A 17366-nucleotide genomic window follows, 5' to 3' on the forward strand; every position below is an offset into this window, starting at 1 on the left:
CAACTTAGCATGCACGCACATGTTAATAACTAGATTCCTGGACTCACAGACACAGAGAACAGACTTGTCTTTGCTAAGGGGCAGGGCAGTGAGGGAGCGAACTGGGAGTTAGGGATTAGCAGATGCAAAGTATTATATATAGGATGAATAAACAGCAAGATCCTACTGTATAGCAAAGGGAATTCTATTCAATATCTTGTGATAAGCCATATGGAAAAAACATAAAAATGTATATATATATGTTATATAAATGTATATATATATGTGCATGCAACTGAATTATCTTGCTATATTGCAGAAATTAGCACCACATTGTAAATCAACTATACTTTGATGAAAAATAATTACAATTCTTTGCTCAGAAGACAAGCAAGATTTAGGACCCAGATTCTGTCCCTAAAGTTCAGACCTGCACAGGGTTAAAAGTCGGTTTCCTTCAGTTCCTCAAGGGCAATTATCTGTGGCCACCTCTCCTGTGCCACTGGCTACTAGTTGGTCCAGTTGTGACTGGGTAGGGTGGTGGGCTGCTGCAGAGTGTCCAGCGTGGGGAGGACAGGCGTGGACAGCAGCCAAGGCAGTGGGGTGGCCCTGGAATCCAAGGCAGGAGGCCTGCACTTGACTGCCAAGGAGGCCACACCTAACCTTTGCTGGCACAGGGTCCTTAAAAGTAACACAAGAGTCATCCCTAGCCTGCCTACTTTCCTAACTAGAGTTGCTATGGAGAGTAGAAGCAAGAAGAAACGATGACTGTGAATGTGGTTTGAGAACTGCAACGAGCTATCAGAAAATCTGGGGTGGAAATCAGGGCTGACTTCTTTTGTAGGGGAGCTAACAGAGCTCAGAGAAGGGATGTCCTGTTCAGGGTCATATAGTTAATAAGGACGGGAGCTCGAAATAAGGTGGAGGCTCCTGAACACCAGTCTAAAACAAACAAACAAACGCTCCCCATACCATATCCACATCAGACTATGTTATTGGATCACCTTGAAAGTGGCATCAGAATTAGGAAATTTGAAAAAAAAATGGATCCCAGCATATATATTTCTACGCCAGTTCAGTTCCAGTCAGTTGCTCAGTCATGTTCGACTCTTTGTGACCCCATGAATCGCAGCACGCCAGGCCTCCCTGTCCATCACCAAATCCCGGAGTTCACTCAGATTCACGTCCATTGTGTCAGTGATGCCATCCAGCCATCTCATCCTCTGTCGTCCCCTTGTCCTCCTGCCCTCAATCCCTCCCAGCATCAGAGTCTTTTCCAATGAGTCAACTCTTCTCATCAGGTGGCCAAAGTATTGGAGTTTCAGCTTTAGCATCATTCCTTCCAAAGAAATCCCAGGGCTGATCTGCTTCAGAATGGACTGGTTGGATCTCCTTGCAGTCCAAGAGACTCTCAAGAGTCTTCTCCAACACCACAGTTCAAAAGCATCAATTCTTTGGCACTCAGCTTTCTTCACAGTCCAACTCTCACATCCATACATGACCACTGGAAAAATGATAGCCTTGACTAGACAGACCTTTGTTGGCAAAGTAATGTCTCTGCTTTTCAATATGCTATCTAGGTTGCTCATAACTTTTCTTCCAAGGAGTAAGCGTCTTTTAATTTCATGGCTGCAGTCACCATCTGCAGTGATTTTGGAGCCCCCCAAAATAAAGTCTGACACTGTTTCCACTGTTTCCCCATCTATTTCCTATGAAGTGATGGGACCAGATGCCATGATCTTCGTTTTCTGAATGTTGAGCTTTAAGCCAACTTTTTCACTCTCCTCTTTCACTTTCATCAAGAGGCTTTTTAGTTCCTCTTCACTTTCTGCCATAAGGGTGGCATCATCCACATATCTGAGGTTATTGATATTTCTCTCGGCAATCTTGATTCCAGCTTGTGCTTCTTCCAACCCAGCGTTTCTCATGATGTACTCTGCATATAAGTTAAAGAAGCAGGGTGACAATATACAGCCTCAACATACTCCTTTCCCAATTTGGAACCAGTCTGTTGTTCCATGTCCAGTTCTAACTGTTGCTTCCTGACCTGCATACAGATTTCTCAAGAGGCAGGTCAGGTGGTCTGGTATTCCCATTTCTTTCAGAATTTTCCACAGTTTACTTTGATCCACACAGTCAAAGGCTTTGGCATAGTCAATAAAGCAGAAATGTGAGTGATCATACCATCATGATTATCTTGGTCGTGAAGATCTTTTTTGTATAGTTCTGTGTATTCTTGCCACCTCTTCTTAATATCTTCTGTTACTGTTAGGTCCATACCATTTCTGTCCTTTATCAAGCCCATCTTTGCATGAAATGTTCCCTTGGTATCTCTAATTTTCTTGAAGAGATCTGTAGTCTTTCCCATTCTGTTCTTTTCCTCTATTTCTTTGCATTGATCGCTGAGGAAGGCTTTCTTATCTCTTCTTGCTATTCTTTGGACCTCTGCATTCAGATGCTTATATCTTTCCTTTTCTCCTTTGCTTTTCACTTCTCTTCTTTTCACAGCTATTTGTAAGGCCTCCCCAGACAGCCATTTTGCTTGTTTGCATTTCTTTTCCATGGGGATGGTCTTGATCCCTGTCTCCTGTACAGTCTCACGAACCTCAGTCTATGCCAACACCCTGCCTATTATCCAGGGAATAGTCAGCATACAGCCTCATTGATTTTTTTTTTTTTTGTCATTCTTGATTTTAATTCATCCTGAAGGGCCAATCTCTGAGCTTTTCCTTTCATGTGGCCTTCTTTCTGTTCATTACTTTTCTCAGCAAAAAAAAAAAAAAAAAAATCACTGATTCCTGACACGAACAAAGGCAAGAAGGAAGCAATTGTTTCCTGGAAGCATCTACATTTGTACCGATGTTTAAGCAGCTCACTTCCTGGGAAAAGTGTGACTTTGTAAGATGAAGACAATTGTCAAGGCTGCCTCAGGCATAAACAGCTCTCAAAAATGTTAATGAAAGGATAAAAATGAAGAAGAGGAGCTGCTGAATGTGTGCCCCTGGGATTCTAAAGTGCCAGAGGATTCATGGAAGAAGGAAAAGGGTGTGTACAGGTGGGAGAGACCAGCATTAGGCTCCATGTTTATGCCATGGCCAGACTTCAGCTAATGTCCTTGTTCGTGTCTTGTCTGCCCCATCACAGCTTAGAGGGAAATACCCTGGAGAGCAGGAGTTTGTGTCTCTGTCAGGATTTCTAACAAGGGGCCCCCGTTGGTGCATCAGGCAACCAGGCACTGAGGAAATCAAATTCCTCAGCCCTTTGAGAACAGCTATTTTCATTAACTCTAGTAATACAAACACTAATTACTACTAAATACTGAGCTTTCATCACTGGCAGGCAGTGTAAGGAGCACTCGACCGACAGTAGCTCATTCACTCTCCCAACAACTCTATGAGATGGGCAAACCATTATGTTTTCCATCTGACAGTTAAGGAAATCAAGGCTCAGAGAGGTTAAGCATCTTACCCGAGGTCTCACAGCCACACCCAGAGCGGCTCTGCATGACTGTGGCTGACACCACACATGGTATAACTCAACATGATAAGATGCATCGTGATAACTGGCCCCAGTGTCCTGTCCTCCTATTGGCTTGTCTGATCCTCACATGAACCGATGGGGTACTCAAGGGTGATGTTATTACTGCATCGTTAGGGAAAGGAAGCCACCTGCAGACATGCCGTGAAAGTGGCAGGGCACAGCTAGGAGGCTGGCAAATTCTGTCCTTTCCTCTTTGCTCAGGATCATTTCACCCAGTATTTTTCTTAAACCTTAGCTCCAGACTCTGCCTGTCATGCTCCCTGCACTGACCTGGGAGTGCTGGGAAGAGGTGCTGTGACATTCAGGGGTCAGTCGTGAAGAGAGGGAGGCACAAGGAAGAGCTGGTGAGTGCAGGACAGGAAAGGAGGGAAAGGAATTCTAGTGGAAGTAACACATTTTATTCCAGAGGCTAAGTTGTCCAGCACTGAGCCCCATATCATTGAAACAGTTGGGACCAGATCTGAGCTTTATTTTGTGGTAAATGGAATGGTTAGGAACAAATAAATAAGAGACAATTGAATCTATCTTTCAAAGAGAGCAAAATTGTTCTGAATTGTTACTAGATGGTCGCTGTCATCCTGGGCTTTCTATTAAATGGAAATAACACTGTGAATGTTATTCTTTTCACTCAAAAATGTGTTTGGTTTTTTTTTTTTCTTTCTGGGTTCTTTGTGAGGCTTTTCTAGGATTGCACATTCTACCCCATTAAGAGCTCTATAAATTCTTGTCTATTTCAGGATAGATATGCAATGTGATTTTGTGGCCTGGGAGCAGATTTGTAATATAGCCTTCATGTCTGGGTGATCGTCCACCACATGCAGGGGGAGAAAAAAATATCTCATTTTCAGGCGCTCTGGACTGAGACACACAAGAAATAATCCGGCAAGAGCAATGGTCACCACCCCGCTGCCCCCTCCTCCCCATCTGCTCCCAGGAGAGTGGGATCAAGCTCAGGGAAGCTGCCTCCAGCAGATGGGCAGGGATGGGGTTCAGACAGCGTCTCTGTCCCTCGGCCTGGTCTGTTTAGTGGGTGAACCCGGGAGTTGCAGTGATGGGCCTTACATTCACTGAGCCACTTGTTAGGGTCCAGCATCAGATACTGTTTGGTCGTCTCCAGCTCCTTCATCAGCCATTCGTACTTGGCTCGGACCTCCGCGATTCTCTGCTGGCGATGCTCCAGAATTTTCAGTTTTGCGTTAAAACACATGACCTCCTAGGACGAAGATGAGAAGGAGACGGGAGGTGAAGAGGGAAGGAAACGGGGACCTTCAGCTCCAATCCGGCCCACGCAACCTCTTCTGGAAAGGAATACTTCTTATAGTCTGTGCAAGGAGGGCGCAGGGGGTTCAGCTCTGACGCCCACGCACAGAGACAGGACTATCACAGGCTTATCCCAAATTTAGAAGGCGATTGGCGTCCCAAGCTGGAGCCAGAAAAGCCCGGAGAGCCCACCAGCTCTCCCGGTCTTTGAACCTTCCACGTCTCCAGGTGGAGAAATAGGCGGCTCTCCCGAGGAGCTGGGTGCACAGGCCTGGCTGCCGGCCGGAGCAGCCCTCGCCTCCCACCCGCGCGGAAGCCGCTGGGGGTGTCCGGGACCTGTGCCCCCGTCTCAAGCACTGTCCCTGAGGGGCCGACAAGGGGACCTGCGGGGGCGCGGGGTGGAGGAGGCTCACCTTGCTGCTGCCCCCTCGTCGCCGCTGCAGCCGTTCCACGTCGTCGATTTCATAGACTTTAATCTCAAAAGGTTCCCCGAGGCCCCTCTGGGTGCTGCGCAAGGGGCCATCCACCCAGCGAACGCCCGCGCTATTGGTGGGTTTTCTCACGGGGGAGGGGGTGTCAAGGGACAGCGCCGGGATGAGCCTCCGTCTCTGGGAACCTAGGTAGGGAATCAAGTCCACAGATAATAGTTTTTGAATTTCTTTTGAACATATTTTTTAATTCAAGGGGTGGGGGCATGACAGCCTCCCCCCCACCCCCACCCTACCCCGACCTATGGCAGAGCTGGGTTTGAAATGCTCCAACCTCCCACCACCTCAGCATCCACTCCCTTTCACTGGCACTTGCCTTCATCTCCACAAGTTCAACCCCCAGGGGTCTCCCCCTTAAAACACAAGGGCTGGAGGACACTAGAACTGAGAGCCACTCTGGCTGTACCCTCAGCATGGACACGTGTTAGCATGAAATTAGAGATGTTCAGTGTTAGGGGAAAATAGATGCTAGGATTTGATACTGTAGTAATGCATGGAAAATCCCATGGACGGAGGAGCCTGGTGGGCTGCAGTCCATGGGGTCATGAAGAGTCAGACATGACTGAGTGACTTCACTTTCGCTTTTCACTTTCATGCATCGGAGAAGGAAATGGCGACCCACTCCAGTGTTCTTGCCTGGAGAATCCCAGGGACGGGGGAGCCTAGTGGGCTGCCGTCTGTGGGGTCGCACAGAGTCGGACACGACTGAAGCGACTTAGCAGCAGCAGGAGTTTATTTGCTTCTAACAACAGTGGAATCAGCACTGCTCACACCAGGCCCTCCTGGACATGCTCTACACACTGTGAGGGAGACTGCTAGCTGTCCCCCAGTACCTGCCCTCCTCTTCAACCTCAGCAAGAGGCCCCGAGTGGGAGCTGGATGCACAGGGTACCAGGTGTACCCTGTGTAGTACATGTGACTTAAGCTCCACCAGTGCAATGGAAGTGCCCTTCGCAACAGCTGTAATAGAAAGTGTCCTGAAAAGGTGAGGTCTGCCCTCCTTGTCCTCTCTTCTTTGTCTCAGATGGAATACGGCCTGCTGCCCAGTCCATGACGTGAAGATTGTAAATAACAGATAAACGAGACAAGCAGCCAGGATTCCTGGTACCCAGGAGACCTTCACATGATCGCCTATGCAGTTTTTTTCTTTTTAAAAAAGACTTACTCTTTCTAGAGAAGGTTTAGGTTGACTGCTAAATTAAGAGGAAGGTACAGCAAGTTCCCATATACCATCGGGCCCCACAGACCCACAGCCTCCCCCACCATCAAGATCCCATCACAGAGGTACGTGTGTTACCGCCGATGAACCTGCACTGTCACGTCGTCACGCACATGGACACCCAGAGTCCACAGTTTACACCAGGGTTCACTCTTGGTGTTTACGGCCTATGGTTTGGATAAATGTGTAGCGATATGTATCTGCCATGATAGCATCACACAGAGTATCCTCATTGCCCTAAAAACCCCCTTTTACATGAGAAAATTAATCTTATATTGTTATTGGGTTTCCTGTCACAGACAAGCCTAGTATGTAATTCTCACAGAAGCAGAAAGTAAGGTACAAAAGACTTCAATAATTTGCCCAAAGTCTTAGTATTACCTTGTTTAAAAAAATCCATTGCCCACATTCTCCACCAAAATAAGAAATATCAGATAATAAATGATCTTCCCAAAGGATGGGTTATGATTAAACACTACAGAACGTGGCACATAGTAGGCTGCAGTGACTGAGGATGGACAGGTGGGTGGTACTGCAGACCAGGATGAAGACCACAGGCGGGGATGGTGATATCCCAGGATGTTGTCACTGCCCGTATTCTGCTTCAGGGTCATGATCTTACCTGTATCGTGTTTGTTAAACATCTTCTATTTTACCCCTAGTCTGAGTGGAGGGAATCTGTGAACTGGGAAACCAACGGTAGCCTCCCTGTGAAATGAATTTGATTGCTGGGTCTGCAACGAGATGCCTCTGTCGTCCTTGGGACTTCCTTGAAAAATTGACCCGGTAAGCATCTGGCTCCAAAGTTTGCCCACCTCTTGGATTCCTGATACTCTTTAGCTGCTGGTGTCTGTATTGCGTTTGTGGTATTTGGTTGCAGTGCCCCTCGACATCTGGGACCCCAGAGATATCTGGGACCCCAGAGATATCTGGGACCCCAGAGATATCTGGGAAGAGGGGTGGGCCAACATTGTAAGGGTCGAGCAGAATATGTAGGGGTGAAGTGTACTGTTATGCCATTTAAGATGGCTGTTCTCTTGCTTTCTATGCATTTCCCTGCTTAACCAGTCCCGGCTTCATTCACATGACTATCCAATCCTCTTAATTCTAGGGCTTAATCAATCCCTGGTAACCAATGAGACTACCTGACATCAACTGCGCATGTAAATGGTAGCCTCTTTCTCCCCCAGGTAGCGAAAACTGCTGCCGTGTCCTGCCTACTGCACAAGGTGGGGTGTCACTCCAGGACCCTTTGTGTAAGATCCCCTGTCCCTAAACCATTGATGTCTCTGTTGCTGTCTCCCAGCTCTTTCTTCAGTCTGGGCCAACTATAAGGTTTGCAGGCCTGTGGGGTGCAGCCCAACCCATACCATGCAGATTTGAGCCTTAAGAGGCAGGTCTCTAGAGGATTACAAGAAGCAATCACTAAAGGACTGTCAGGACGGGGGTCCCCAGTGCACCAGGCACCACTTTTTTTGGTAACTGGTGACATGAGTGAGTGAAACCATGGCCTGGCTTCTGAGGATGGGGTCTAATCTTTTCACCCACATCTGAAGTGGATCTAGCCTTCTGCTTTGGGTGACTACCAGGTTTGTCCCCCTGGCTCTGGCCCCTATCCCGGTGGAAGGCTGCAGGCCTGGCCTCCTGGTAGGGAAGCCTGGTGCTGCCTCAAATAGCTGCATCTCATGAGGCACACACCTACCTGGCACCTTCTTTCTCCAGGACCAGACATTAGGAAGCTTGCTTCCTCCTAGAAGGAGGATGATTGGGAAACATGACACCATCCCAACAGGTTTGTCTTGAAGCTGAAGGAAGCCAGATCTAATTTAACTCAGAATGGATATGTGGTCCCTCCTGCATCTGAGGGAGGATAATGGAGTCTGTGGGAAGCCTTGGCTAGCTGCATATAGAGGCTGAGCTGATTCTGCTTTGAGATAGAATGTGTGTCTTTGACCAGTCATTCATAGTGACCTACTCTTTGCGACCCCATGAACTGTAGCCCACCAGGCTCCTCTGTCCATGGAATTTTTCAGGCAAGAATACTGGATTGGGTTGCCAGTCCCTTCTCCAGCGGATCTTCCCAACCCAGGGATCGAACCAAGGACTCCTGCATTATAGGCAGATTCTTTACCACCTGAGCTACCAGAAGGGACCCCATTAAAGTCAGATTTGAGTGAGAGTGAAGGAGGGCAAGAGAACGTACACGCCATGATATGGCAGCCCTGAGAATACGAAGGATACAAAGCAGTGAGACTTTTCTGGAGGCCCCGCGAGATGGGCTGTATCGGTCAGTGGGCTGCTGTAAGGGGAAGCGCCGGTCCTTACAGCACCACCCCTGCGCTGTTTGGGGAACTCTGGAGGAGTGAGTGCCCTCTCTGCCCCACTCTCCCTCCATCTTCCTCCCCGATTCTGGTTGTTGCATGCTGGGCCAGAGTGGCCTGTGTGATGTGGTGACCCCTCCAAAGAGAAGACACTGTACTTTTCTCCAGCTTCGAGAGATCCAGTGACTGCTAAGAAAAGCTTAAAATACCATAAGCTCAGAGAGGAAAAGAGCCAGAACTCTCTGAAAAAGAACCAGGGGGCCAAGGCACAGGAGAACCTTCTCACCAACCTAGGGAGCTAGGAATGTGAAAAGCCACTCCCTGCAGCTCCAGGTGGTGGCAGTGGTGGTGGAGCAGCGTTCAGGGCAGTACACGCCTGTTCAGAGCAGTCTTTCCTTCAGCAGACAACGAGGGACTCTAAACACAAAGTCAGCTTTCCCTACAGAACGTACTCTGTCCTCTAGGCTCGCTTGGTTTCATGTCAAATCTCATTGTGGGGGGCCAGATCTTTATCTTGTGTGTGTGTGCCTGTGCAAACACACATGCACACACACACACACACACACACTAACTTATGAAACATGGAAGTGTCAACCACTGAAGATGCCAACCACTGAAGTAAATATCTGTGTCCCTTACAGTGGAAATGAACCATCCGGTAGTTTGGGTTGTGATTTTTTTTTTTAATTGGCCTGAGCATGCCAGCTGACTCTGAGCCAGCAGTTGTGCCTTTGGGGCTCAGCTCCAGTGAGACATGGCTGCTGCAGAACATGCATGGAGGCTAAAGAGCACCGAGCATCAGTGGGAAGATGTCCAGCTCTCAGGGACAAGGAGAGTCTGAGCGGCCTTCAGGTGGGGCCTTGGCCCTTGTTCCTCAGGCTGCAAACACTTGTCATGGGACTCCTGGTAAGCCCTATTTTCTCAGTTGGATAATATATACTCAGCCCCTAGGGAGGTATATGTATGGGCATTGTGCCTGCTGCAAGTGCTAAGTCGCTTCAGTCGGCTCTTTGCGACCCTATGAACTGTAGTCTGCCAAGCTCCTCTGTCCATGGGGATTCTCCAGATAAGAATACTGGAGTAGGTTGCCATGCTCTCCTCCAGGGGACCTTCCTGACCCAGGGTTTGAACCCATGGTTCCTGTGGCTCCGGTACTGCAGGTGGATTCTTTACCACTAGCACCATCTGGGAAGCCATATGGGCATCTATCTCAGTGCACCCATCTCACTGGGTGCATGGGTCCAGACATTTCTGGGATGACTCTAAGAATCTGTTTATGTGAGAAAAAGGGGAAGAACTGAGGAGGCTCATGGGATGGGTGGTGTATCACTTATCTATCACTGTGTGACCAATTAACCCTAAACCCAGCAGCTAAAAATCACAAATGTTGGCTCTCTCACACATTCCTATGAGGCAGGGATCTGGGAGAGGCTGATGGAGCAGGCAGTTTTGGCTGAGGGGCTCTTGTGATCTGCACTCAAGTTTTCAGCTCACGAGATGGGGCTGCCATCATCTGAAGGCTTGACTGTGGCTGGAGCATCCACTTCTAAGCTCAATGTTGTGGCTGTTGGCAGGAGTTTCAGTGCACTGCCTGGTGGGCCTTGGCACAGGGCTATTTATGGCATGGCAGCCAATCTACCCAGAGCAAGAAAGAGCAGCTCCAGTGTCTTTCACAACCTAATCCTGAAAGTGACATAACCATCACTTTCATCTACCTTATTCAATTGGACACAGAGACCAACCCTAGTAGAGTAGGGGAGGGGATGAATCAAGGGTGATGCCAGGAGGCAGGGCCCATTGGGGAACACCAAGGAGTCTTGTTACCACAGATGGGAAAATATCAGGAATTAGGGTCTCTCTCTATTAGCCTCCTCATCTCTCCAGGGCACCCTATGAGATGAGAGCAGAGATCACCCTGATTGGTGAGAGAAAAGTAAAGAAGCCTGAAAGAAGAATGACATTTTACAGGGCTACAGTATCCTGATAGAGATATTCTGAAGGCTAATTTCTGTTATCTTTTTTCCATGCTTTTTTGCAATCTTCTCAACTTCCTCACCATGTCAATCAAGCCCTGCCAGGGTGAGAAGTGAGTGCCCAATGTCAAGTGAATTGCAGTCTAAGGGCTTCTCCTGTGTGTAGTGACTGGCTATCTTGGATTTTCTCAGAGTTCTGAATTTCAGTTCAGTTCACTCACTCAGTCATGTCTGACTCTTCGCTACCCCATGGACGGCAGCACTCCAGGCCTCCCTTGTCCATCACCAACTCACGGAGTTTACTCAAACTCAGAGTCGGTGATGGCATCCAATCATCTCATCCTCTGTCGTCCCCTTCTCCTCTTGCCTTCAATCTTTCCCAGCATCAGGGTCTTTTCATATCAATCAGTTCTTTGCATCAGGTGGCCAAAGTATTGGAGTTTCAGCTTCAGCATCAGTCCTTCCAATGCATATTCAGAACTGATCTCCTTTAGAATGGACTGCTTGGATCTCCTTGCAGTCCAAGGGACTCTCAAGAGTCTTCTCCAACACCACAGTTCAAAAGCATCAATTCTTCAGCACTCAGCTTTCTTTATAGGCCAATTCTCACATTCATACATGACCACTGGAAAAATCATAGTTTTGACTAGATGGACCTTTATTGACAAAGTAATGTCTCTGTTCTTTAATATGTTGTCTAGTTTGGTCATAACTTTTCTTTCAAGTGTCTTTTAATTTCATGGCTGCAGTCACCATCTGCAGTGATTTTGGAGTCACCCAAAATAAAGTCACTGTTTCCACTATTTTCCCATCTATTTGCCATAAAGTGATGGGACCAGATGCCATGATCTTAGTTTTCTGAGTCACACCCAGAAAACTAAATCAAGGCAAATTTGGCCTTAGAGTACAGAATGAAGCAGGGCAAAGGCTAATAGAGTTTTGCCAAGAGAATGCACTGGTCATAGCAAACACCCTCTTCCAACAACACAAGAGAAGACTCTACACATGGATATAACCAGATGGTCAATACTAAAATCAGATTGATTATATTCTTTGCAGCCAAAGATGGAGAAGCTCTATACAGTCAGCAAAAACAAGACCGGGAGCTGACTGTGGCTCAGATCATGAATTCCTTATTGCCAAATTCAGACTTAAATAGAAGAAAGTAGGGAAAACCGCTAGACCATTCACGTGTGACCTAGATCAAATCCCTTACAATTATACAGTGGAAGTGAGAAATAGATTCAAGGGATTAGATCTGATAGACAGACTGCCTGAAGAACTATGGATGGAGGTTCATTCTGAACTTGGTCACTGGAAAATCAGGTCCACAAATGAACTGATATCACCCAGAACTTGCATCCACTATTGGCCCCTCATGTCTCCTCCAGAAGTACACTGGTAATCTTACTTGGGGTGTGATGGGGAAAATAGAGGACAGGGGCCAGGGGAATGTGGTAAGACCAGAGGAAATGGAGTTTAATGCTATGAAGGGAATTTCAGAGGGAGAGATGGTGCCCTCGCTCTGCTGGAAACAGCATAGGAAACAACGGTGCCAAAATGCCATATCATCACTTGGAGAGAACTGACCACAGGGCTTTGGTCTGGGTCCGCATAGAAATACGAGTTCTTGGATTTCCAGCATGCTCTCAAGAAGATGCTTCCTGCTCTCCGCTGAGCCCAGTCCCTGCCAGTGACCACTCTACTCCAGGCTCCTGGAAGGTTGGGGAAGCGCCTTAGTCAGGCTATAGTGGTGTGGGACCTGTCAGATGCAGCTGTCTGGTTTGGGACCCCTCGTCCTGAACCAGCCTCCCCACTGATGCCAGTGGGTCATCAGAAGGATTCCTTCTTCTCTATCACTCCCTGCTCATCAGCACAGCACTCTGTATGGACATGGAGACGTCAAGTGTTAAACAGAAAACCTAAAGTTGATCAGTGCCAACAGTTTTGCTGCATGAAATGCCCCCAGTTGGACCTGAATCCCTTGCTCTCCCAGCCACTCCAGGCTTGGCTGCCAGCTGCATATGTTTGGAGGGGCCCCCAACCTGTCATGGCCCATCCCACCCTATTCTCCACAGCGCTGATGACTCCAGCAAGGAGTCTGATGTCAGGCCTTCCATTTTTACCATCACTGAGTGCAGATAACAGTGTCCACACTGAATCTGAAGATGCTGCTTCTTAGGTCAAGTGTCAGAAAACACAGGCATTCCAAGTGCCGAGGCCCACAACACGCCTTGAGGGACATACAGATGCCCACCCCGGCCGCCCATGGACAGCCCGCCATGTCAGCTTTCCGGCCATCACCCTCCATCTTCATTCTGACCCAGGGAAGCATCACTAGGAAGACAGTGAGTCAAAAAGCAGAAAGCACTGATGCTGAAAGGCTGCCCAGGCATCAGCGATGAGGAGGGGGAGGGGAAAGATCAGTGAGCATGGATTTACTGACCAGCGAGGGCCAGCCAGCCCCAGGCCTCCCAGATGGATGCAGATGTGGCTGCATGGGCAGCTGTAGGGCTCGAACTGATGAGTGAGCTCGTCCCAGGGTGCAGAGGAGATGGGGAGATGGCCAGTAATGGACCTGTCCTCTGGGCAGAGCCCAGGCCCCTCACATGCTCACTCGGTGCCTCTCAGCCCTGCACCCACCTCCACCCACACTGCACTCTAAGGAGCTTCCTCAGTGTCTTAGGGAGCCAGACTTTTCTATTTTTTCCAACTTATTGTCAAAAAGCTGTTTTATTTGGTACCCTTTCTCATCTGTTTCTAGATGAAGTCTCTTAGAAACACTCTAGTAATCTTAAATCAGCCAGCAAACCACTCACCTTAGCCCTGTTTCCATTAAGCTAGAGACCACTGTGTTTCCTGAAATTCATTAAAACAAAATAAGATTGCACCTGAGAACCGAATGGACCATGGGGAGGGGACAGAGTGAAGCATGGTGCTCTAGGCCCTTGGAGGAGTGACCAGTCACAGATTCCAGGGCAGAAGATCTGTAAACTGAACCCATCAGTCAGTAATGTTTACTCATCTCCCAGAGAAGGGAAGGCACAGTGTCTGGTGCTTAGAGTGGGAAAGAAAGTAAGAGGTTGGGTTCAGTGTTTAAAACACGGGTCACCAGCAGGGCATGCAATCAGAAGTACATAGAAAAGAACTCAGCTAACCTGTAGGACCACACTACCAGCCAGCCAACCAACCAATGAATCAATCAACGGTGTCCACCTGATTCATGGTAATCTGCCCCAGCCCAGCTCTAGGGACTTGACAGGCTGAGTGAAGTGCTGAACAGGCCTCAGAGAAGCTCCTGCCAGGCAGGTCAAGCCCTGGGTATGTCTCGGAACTGACATGCTCCCTGGCTGGCTTCTCTCCTGGGCTTTCTGGATGTGGGGTCACACCACACTGGGGCTTGCTGCAGTGGAAATGAACTTCACTTAAACCTAATCTAATTTTCATATTTCCCTAGCCAGCCTGAGAGACAAGTGGGGAGAAAGAAAGGAGCCAAGGGGGTAATGCACCAGGTGTGGGGTCAAGTGTCAGGAACATGAGGAAGACAAGAGAGAGAGAGAGAGAGTCAGGGAGGGCCCACGCGATGGGTGATATAAATGAGCTATCAGTGGAAAGCTGGGGCCTCAGGCGGGGCCCAGCTGATGCAGCCACACAATACACTGCCCATCACTGATTCATATACTTTTAGCAACTGATTTTCAGTTGCTAACCTATGGACAGGTTGAACATTTGCTCCCTACCTGGACTGGCTGTCATAACTCTACTTCATGCCTAACAGTTACACCTACATGTCCGTGCACCAATCATAGGGGGGCTGGCAAGGAACGGTGGAGGGACAGATAAAAATCCATCAACAAAAAGCAACCCACAGCTTCTGTCACCTTATGACACTCTCAACCAAGAACCTATAAATGACTCCTCGTTGCCAACTGCAATAATTCTTATCCTAGTTGCCAGATGCTCAAGGAATAACTTGATCTGGGCTTAGGTTTTCTGTTTATCATCACATCCATTAAGACTATTACCTTTATTGAGTTAATCCCACTCTGTTGTCCATAAACCATGCTCTTACTGCCCCAAGCTGCCTCAGCTGACAATGCCCTTTGTCCCAGCATCCTTCAAGGCCTGGCTCAATCCCAGTGTTTCCCTATAGCCTTCTTCAGCTGCTCTGGGCCATCTTTGTCTAAATATTTCCTCCACGTAGCCCTCACTTCCTCACTCAGCACTTGGCAATGCATCTTGGTTCCTGGTTCACTGTTCTCTGTTTCATGTTCTTTGTCCTTGCTCTCCAATGAGATTACATACTTCTCACAGTGGCTTGGTTTTCTACGCTACCTGCCCCTTCCCAAACACACTTGCAACTTTCATATCACCAAGCTCTAACAGCACAGAAGAGGTCTGATCAATGTTTAACAACTTAAAAATAAATCCCATTGACTATGCATCATCTTATGGAAAGGAAGGCATATTATCATCAATATTCTTTATGTTATTTGCATCATCTTATACAGCGTGAGCATAGAGAGACCGTGGTGGTTCTCTACCAACCCCTTCATTTTACTTCTATGTGAGAAAACTGAAGCCCAGAGAGTATAGCTATTCCCTAAATGTCACACAACCCAAGACCCCAGGTCTCCTGCCTTTCTAGCTCAGACTTCCCACTGCACCATGCCCATAGGAAAAGCCCAATTCTGCTCACTCTCCACCAGCACAGATCTCCAGGAATGGGACTGGAAAGGTGAACCATCGGGATGTTTGGTTTCTCTACCTGCACTACAAAGCACTCAAAGAGCTCAAGGTTATCTTCCTAGTAATATATTTCTAGTTTGTTTTCACTAAGGAGATAACAAAAGAATTGAAGTTTTCCAAATTCAAAGGCAACCTCCACTAACAGGTGACTGCTTGCCTCCCCTGCAGTTCCCAACATCTCCAGTAACTGTAAAATCCAGCCATCGAGCTAGGAATTGCCTTTGAGGAGCTTTATGGCTTCTCTTAAAGAAGTTGCCTTTGATTTATGCTGATCATGTCTGACAGCCAGCATTTCTCTTAATAATAATCATAAATAAGTGAGACAAGGTCACCTCACATGCAGGGAGCGTATCTCCACTGCCATATCCATTAGGGAGCCCAGGATCTACAGCAGCTGCTCACAGAGGTTTGATGCCCTCAGCACTCTCTATGAAATCCCATCTCTGGCACCTAGCCTGGTGCTTTGATTGTACACCAACAGCCAAACCTAACGAGGGACCTTCAGAGAACATATTTACAAATAGAGGCAGCACCAAGCAAGGACATGTGCAGGGCCTGTGGTCCACTTTCCAAGTAGTTACCTTAGTTTTTCTTCCCCTCTACTCCAGTGCAACAGCCAAAACAAACAATTCAAGTAAAAAAAAAGAGAGAGAGAGAGTAAAGCTATTGAAAGAATAAACTGGATAGGTAGTGTCAAGATGCTAAATTAGAGTATGTGAAAGCACTCTGTAACATTCAAATGTACGTGGGCACATAGCAAATGTCTCACAATAATCTGGATTTTGAAGACCAAAATTGGGTAGATTCTAATAAATAAGGTTTATCAAACAAGTATTGGGAAGGCCAGACTTTTTTTTTTTTTTTTTTGGCAAAGGCTCTGGCTTAAACTTTCTTGCTATTTTTAGTAACCATTATCAGTACATTTTAGTGCCCTTGACTCTGAAAATAGGACCCAGCAGTTGTCATGTCATACTGAATAGATTTCTGTTCTCCACTTGTATTATATGGGATTCTGCTCCCAGGTCTGGTGGTGAGATTCAGGGCCAAGGGCCTGATGTGGAGCACCATCAAAGTGAATCAAGGCCTGATGCACACAACACCTGGGAAATAAAAATGTTGAGACTCCGACAGTCACAATGACTCCCAAATACGCAGGGAGGCTAACATCCTCATGGCATTTCATGATCTGCGATGGGATGGGTGGATGGGGCAGTCTATTAATACCTCAAAAGTTTGTTTTTTTTTTTTTTTAGGCAGACAAATGGTTTATCATGTGCACTGACCACAGTCCTTACATCTGAATTGAAATATTCCAGAGTTTGTGCCTGTCTGTAGTGTGAGACTAGAAAAAAGCAACCCTGGGGTTGAGAGAAAAAAACCTGAGAAGCAGTTGCTGGCTGGAGCAGCTGCAGGAAAAAGGAGACATTTCCTTTGGGTCTCATCTCATCTTTTAATTCCAAATGTGCTGGTGGCATCAATATTCCATTGGGCAATGGTTTCTGAGCACTCCAGGTTCTACAGAAGGACCACAGTGTAGCTAAGGACAGGCTAGGAGAGCTGGACAACAGGCCACTCACACATCGACCAAGGTGCAGAACTGCATGTGAGGCTCTGCAGGAGATGGCTTCATTACAAACGAGTCCCGCGCTAAAGATGAGTGGGGGCAAGTTCTCTGAAGGTGGTTTAAGAGCAAAGATGAGTCAGCAAAATTCTCAAGGAGCTAAAGTTGTCCTTGGTTCCTTCTGTCTTCTCTCTTTGTCCCTTTCTCTTTTTACTGACCTTTCACCTCACCTACCCTATGGCCACCTGGGTCATCAGCTCTGACCTAGGTCCTCTT

The 17366-nt window shown here is 47.5% G+C and overlaps 1 protein-coding gene across 1 annotated transcript in view; it reads right to left on the reverse strand.

The window, feature by feature from the left end:
• The window catches only part of KIF26B (kinesin family member 26B), a 508474-nt gene that overhangs the window by 1211 nt on the left and 489897 nt on the right, over positions 1-17366 (reverse strand). Inside the window, exons 13-14 of the mRNA XM_069545500.1 lie at positions 5193-5395; positions 4582-4732 (exon numbers count right to left, since the gene is read on the reverse strand). Coding sequence (XP_069401601.1) covers positions 4582-4732; positions 5193-5395 — 354 coding nt within the window. The remainder of the gene's footprint in view (positions 1-4581; positions 4733-5192; positions 5396-17366) is intronic.

The sequence above is a fragment of the Ovis canadensis genome, chromosome 12, assembly GCF_042477335.2.
Source record: "Ovis canadensis isolate MfBH-ARS-UI-01 breed Bighorn chromosome 12, ARS-UI_OviCan_v2, whole genome shotgun sequence".
Taxonomy (NCBI): Eukaryota; Metazoa; Chordata; class Mammalia; order Artiodactyla; family Bovidae; genus Ovis; species Ovis canadensis.